Below are 6,272 nucleotides of genomic sequence, written 5' to 3' on the forward strand. Positions count from 1 at the left end.
CAGAGCCGGGGAGAGAACCCAGGAGTCCTGCCCCGCCCCCGCCAGTCACAGGAGGTTCCCGCTGGCTGGTGGCCCGAGCGGTTATAAATAGAGGGGCAGAGCCAGGGCTTTGGAATTAATCTGCTTCCTCGGCCTGGGGCGCTGAGAACCTGGCAATGGGGATCAGGAGATTAACGAGGCCTGCGGGTTTATAACGGTCTGCAGGTAATTACCAGTCCCCTGAGCCAGGGATCGAGGCCAGCGCCCCCTAGAGGGGACAAGCCCCGTGCCCCATTCCCTGCCCCCCTGAGCCAGCCAGTCCCTGCCCTGGGGCGGGATCAGGGCCAGGGCCCCCTAGAGGGAGCATCACTGACTCGGCTCCTGTTTGCGATTCCCAGAGGCGACCGTGGGACCCGGCGGGGATGGAGCGCTATGGCACTGATCTGCCCGGGGGACTGGGCACCGGCTGGGCAGAGGAGCCCGGGCAGCCCCCCGGCCGGGCACCTGGCACCATCGAGCGCATGGTGCCGTGCTCAGACCTGGAGGACGGCCCTGACGGGCTGGCACCGACCCCACTGACGGACAACGGGGCGGGCGCCCGGGTGCCCTTCCACTGCTCCGAGTGCGACAAGAGCTTCCGGTACCGCTCAGACCTGCGGCGCCACTTCGCCCGGCACACGGAACTCAAACCCTTCCAGTGCCCGCACTGCAGCAAGAGCTTCAAGCACTCCTTCAACCTGGTCAACCACATCCGCAGCCACACCGGCGAACGCCCCTACCGCTGCACCGTCTGCCCCAAGGGCTTCCGCGACTCCACCGGCCTGCTCCACCACCAGGTGGTGCACACGGGCGAGAAACCCTACTGCTGCCACGTCTGCGAGCTCCGTTTCTCCTCCCGCAGCAGCCTGGGCCGGCACCTCAAGCGCCAGCACCGACCGCCCCCCGGAGGGGGCGCCCCCGAGCCTCCCAGCGCCACCCGCTGCCTGGAGCGCTTGTGCGGCCAGGGGCGGGCGGCCCCCTATGGCTGCGGGGCCTGCGGGCGCCACTTCCGGCTGGCGCCCGAGCTGGGGAAGCACTGGCTGGCTCACACCGACATCAAGCCTTTCAAGTGCCCCGACTGCGAGCGCGACTTTAACGCCCCCTCCCTGCTGGAGCGCCACAAACTCACCCACGCCAAGGACCGGCCACTGCTCCTGCCCTGCCAAGGCTGCGCGGGCAATGGGGCCCCGGGGCAGCAGGAGCCACAGGGGCCGGGCTGCCCGGCCTGCAAGCCCCAGGACACCCGCCCCCTGGACAGCCTGTACCAGTGTGAGTGTGGCACCTTCTTTGCCAACGCCGGCGCCCTGGCCGCTCACCTGGCGGCGCACACGGGCGAGGCCTCCTTCGCCTGCGGCATCTGTGGCATGAGCTTCGGGGCCCTGCCGCCCCTGGAGGCCCACCAGCTGAGCCACGCCATGCTGCTGCCCCCGGAGGGCGCCCCCCAGCCGGTGGTGACGGGGCCTGTGCCGCCGGCCGGTGGGGAGCTGGAGCGCCACCTGCTGCCGCGGCTGGAGCTGCGGGCTTTCCCCGCCCGGCCCGGCAAGAAGCTCTACAAGTGCACGGAGTGCGAGAAGTTCTTCCGCAGCCCGCGGGACCTGGACCGGCATGTGCTGGTGCACACAGGCGAGAAACCCTACCAGTGCACCGAGTGCGGCAAGTTCTTCCGGCACGAGTGCTACCTGAAACGGCACCGGCTGCTCCATAGCGGGGAGCGCCCCTTCCAGTGCAGCGTCTGCCACAAGGGTTTCATCACCTTCAGCAACCTCTCCCGCCACCTCAAACTGCACCGTGGCATCGACTAGCCGGGCTGGGCCCCTGGCAGCCCCGGCCGGCCTGCGCGTCCTGCCTCCCACCTCCGGCTCTCCCTGCTGGCGTAGCCACAGGCCGGCATGTTCTGCTCGGGTGCCCTCTTGGTGTTGGGCCGCGCACACTGGTTTGTTATTGCAGGGTCTCTGGCACATGTCAGTTTGTTATTGTAGGTCACTCATGAGCGCTGGGCTGCACAGATCTGTTTGTTATCGTAGGGTATCCTTGCACGTGCCGGTTTGTTTTTGTAGGATCACTCGAGCACTGGGCTGCACAGATCGGTTTGTTATTGTAGGGTCTCTCTGCACCTGCCGGTTTGTTATTGTAGGGTCTCATTGCACATGCTGGTTTGTTTTTGTAGGGTCTAATTACAAATGGCAATCTATTGCTGTAGGGTTACTCATGAGCGCAAGCCAGTGTGTTATTGCAGGATCACTCATTAGTGCTGGGTTGTACACAATGGTTTGTTATTCTAGGGTCTCATTGTACACGCTGGTTTGTTATTGTAGGGTCTCACTACATATGCTGGCTCGTCATTGTACGGTCCCTCATAAGCTTGGGACTGCACAGAGAAATGTTATTAGAGGGCGTTGGGACTGTGTGGGCCGGTCTGTTATTGCAGGGTCTTTTGAAAGTGCTCAGGCAGCTGTCCCCCCTAGGCTAGTTACCAGGGGGTTGGTTTCAGCCCTGCCCTCGCCTCCAAGGGACAGAAAACCCAGCAGTTACTTAGAATGAATATATTCTATCAGGGGAGCTATCAGGGGAGGGATAGCTCAGTGGTTTGAGCATTGGCCTCCTAAACCCAGGGTTATGAGTTCAGTCCTTGAGGGGGCCATTTAGGGATCTGGGGCAAAATCAGTACTTGGTCCTGCTAGTGAAGGCAGGGGGCTGGACTCGATGACCAAGGTCCCTTCCAGTTCTATGAGATAGGTATATCTCCATATATATACAGGGATTCTGCACTGAGACTACTAACTCCCCCGGCCTGCACCGCCCAGCATCCCCACTAGGGGTCTCTGTACATCCAGGGCCATAGTGTCTCCTGGACACTATCCCTTCCTGCATTGCGCTGCTCAGTGGTTTTGCCCCATCTGTCCCCTGTGACCCCCTGTCAGGGACCCTCTCTCATCAGTTCACACCAGCTCGGGGGCTGGCTCCATGGACTCAATGGAGCTACGTCCGATTTATTCCAGTTTATGAATCTATCATCTAGGGAGAGCAGAATATTGGAGCCACGGGGGGAATTTTAAGGCTGTGGCTGGAGCCTGCCCCAGAGACTAGGCGGGGCCTTTAACATACAGACTCGGACCCAATTGGACCAGAAGGAATCTCCAGATTCTTCCCTGCACCGCGGTCCGTGTGATACCGACCCAGGCAGCCTCAGCTGCCACACTGCCATCCAGCCCGTGTGGAGGCATCTGCTTGGATCTCACCGCTGACACCAAATCCTTAGTGATGGCCAAGACCCCTTCACATGCACGCACATCCTAGTCCGCACTGGTGACTGGAGAACCGGCAAGCCTGTGAGCTTGGATCTAGCCCTGCCTGTCTTTTGGACTGCAGGATGTGGAGGTGTCACTCAGGCACCCCTCCTCCAAACTTCCACATGCCCTCTCACCCAGTTACATCCTGGGGGGAGGGATAGCTCAGTGGTTTGAGCATTGGCCTGGTAAACCCAAAGTTGTGAGTTCAATCCTTGAGAGGGCCATTTAGGGAACTGGGGTAAAAATCTGTTTTGGGATTGGCCCTGCTTTGAGCAGGGGGTTGGATTAGATGACCACCTGAGGTCCCTTCCAATCCTGATGTTCTATGATTCTAAGAAAAGATGCTTCTCTCCCATTGCATGCTGGTGTGTTATTGTAGGGTCTCTCAGTTGTGTGTTCCACACCCTTCGGTTATTGTAGGGTCTCTAAGAAATGCCCAAGGTCATGCTTGTTATTATAGATTCTCTCAGGAGTGCTGGGGCTGCACACACCCCTTTGTTATTGTAGGGTCTCTCATAATGCCAAGCGTCACACTTGTTATTGTAGGGTCATTTGCAGACATTGCTAGTTCAGTACCACAGGGAAACTCCTGTGCTGCAGAATCTGGTTTATTATTGTAGGGTCCCTCATAAACACATGGTTGCCCACACTGGTTTGCAGTTGTGAGATCTCTGCTGGACACTAGGCTGCAGCCGCTAGGGCTTGTTATTGTAGGGTCTCCTCAACGCTGGGCCGCACACATCAGCTTGTTCTTGTGAGGTCTCCCAGGAGTGCAGATCTGCGGACGCTTTGCTCAGCTGCAGAAGGGACACGGCGCTGGTTTTGAGGGGAGGGGAGACAGACGCCGGAGCCGGAGGTGGGAAGAGAGCGAATCTCAGATTTTTGGATTGACTGGGCCTCCCCTATCCCTTGGCATGTGATATCCTGCCGTGGCGCCAACTCTAGTTCCCAAGAGCCAGATCCCCATTTTTTGGTTTAAAATAGTTTAGTGTTGTTTTTTTCTCTCCCTTTGTTTGTAAAGAATCCCCCGAACTCCCCCGCTGAGAAGTTCGACACTGAAAAACCAGGAAATAAAAAAACTCTTTCCCTCTCCTGACCAAGTCCCGGCTTTTATTTCTTCTGGATGCCAAAAACTGGCGGGGAGGGTGTGGGGGACGGGGACAGGCCCCAAGATTGGGCCGGACTCCCTGGGGCGTCTGCTCCTTGTTCTTCGGGTCAGCAAATCCAGTCAGCTCACCCCTTTCGGAAACTGATCAAACCCATCTTCAAACCAGAGAAGCCGTTTGCCCCCTGCTTCTCCAACGGGAAGGCTGCTCCAGAACCTCGCTCAGTTCCTGGTTAAAAACCGCCTTTGAAATGTACCCACGGCCCATTTGCTTTAGGCCTATGCTGTCCTGCAGCTTTGCTTCCTCTTCTCCCTGCCCAGTGGCGACGTCCGGCGGTTTAGGCTAAACACGCCGAGCTCTTTCAGTCTCTGCTGCTAAGATCAGCTCTCCCGTCGCCCGATCAGCATGTGGGTTTTCCGAACAAACCCAACTTCAGTTCGAACAGCAGCTCCTCAAATGAAATTGCAGTGGTTAGATACAACATTTGATATACCTTTTTTTTTTTTACCCTTGATTATGATCTAGTTGTGGATCCACCAGCCATCTCGCTGGTTAGCTTACCGAAAAGAAGATTGAGCGGTGATTTGATTACGGTTACCTTCTGGGAGAAACACTACCCATGTAACGGGGTGATCTGGGGCTCAGTCCTATGGCATGGCTGAAGGAATTTTGATTTCCTTACCCCTTCTCGACCTGAGCCGCTGGTCACAGTTCAGGGCGCAGGGCACGTTCCTGGTGGAAGTAGAAATTGATGGAGTTTGCTGCCATCTTGTTTATTTACAAAGTCAGGGAGGACCACGAACGAGAGTGGTTTCTAAGCGTGCTGCCCCTCGACAACAGACCCCACAGCGCGCTCTCTAGCTTTTCCCACGTCCTGCGCCGTGCTCACGGGCTGCTGCTTGGCTGTCTTGCTTTTCCGCCTCCGAGGCCTCTCTGTTGCCAGGGTCCGTGGCCACGTCTACGCTACAGGCTTTGGCCGACACCCCCGGTCCGGCGGCATACAGCCAATGGTTGCATACTGCTTGGGCGCTCGGCTGCTGGCGTCGGCACTGAGGGTATGCACCAGGACCCCATGCCTAGTGCGCCGCGCCGCGGAGAGGTGGCACAGGGGTGCCGCATGCTGCCGTCTGGCTCGGTGCCTCTTGGGAACCTACCCAGAGATCTCAACTTTCTCCGTCTCACAGTAACAATATAGGCAAGGGTCTGGGGGGGGGGGGGGAAGAAGCAATGTCAGAAGGAGGGCTGTGGGGGGGCTCCTGATCTCAGCCCAGAAAACCCCAAAGACACCCCATTAGGAGGGCTAGACTTGAGGGACTAAAGAAGAGTTTTGATCTCTGTAAAAGACCCCGCAAACGAGGACCTTGTTCTCAGGCCAGGGAGGAAATTCTTGGAAGAACCAGGGAGAGCTGGGGGCGTGTTTTTGGGAAGAACACATAAGTTATTGGTCTCAAAAGCCGACTGGGTGATATTTAATGCTCTTTGCTATACAGGAGGTCAGACGGATGCTTTAAACTAGTAATCTCTTATCTGCCTTCATCCATCTACACATTCCTGTTCTGCGTTTGGAAAGAAGCTGGATGACGAATTCACATGTGACAGTGCTAGGGAACTGTTTGCTATTCCCTCAGTAACTAGCATTTTAAATGACAACTAGTAAAGTCTACCCATTTGCAATCAGCAGGCCCAAGAGTGTGCAAAGAATTGGCTGAGGCGCTCTCTGACCCATTAACAAACCTGCGGCAGTCCCTGAGGACCGGGAACAAGCGAATGTTGTGCCAGTGTTTGAAATGGTCAATGGAATGAACCGGGTACATGTAGGCTGGTTACCTTGATATTGGTCCTGGGTAAAATCATGGGG

At 57.4% G+C, this 6,272-nt stretch overlaps 1 protein-coding gene across 1 annotated transcript in view; it reads left to right on the forward strand.

The window, feature by feature from the left end:
* Nucleotides 1–2,646, forward strand: part of FIZ1 (FLT3 interacting zinc finger 1) — a 2,877-nt gene extending 231 nt beyond the window's left edge. Inside the window, exon 2 of the mRNA XM_026658131.1 lies at nucleotides 378–2,646. Coding sequence (XP_026513916.1) covers nucleotides 402–1,820 — 1,419 coding nt within the window. The 5' untranslated portion in view covers nucleotides 378–401 and the 3' untranslated portion in view covers nucleotides 1,821–2,646. The remainder of the gene's footprint in view (nucleotides 1–377) is intronic.
* The last annotated feature ends 3,626 nt before the right edge of the window (nucleotides 2,647–6,272 follow it).

This window comes from Terrapene carolina, unplaced genomic scaffold (assembly GCF_002925995.2).
Source record: "Terrapene carolina triunguis isolate 2854851 unplaced genomic scaffold, T_m_triunguis-2.0 Scaffold401, whole genome shotgun sequence".
NCBI lineage: Eukaryota > Metazoa > Chordata > Testudines > Emydidae > Terrapene > Terrapene triunguis.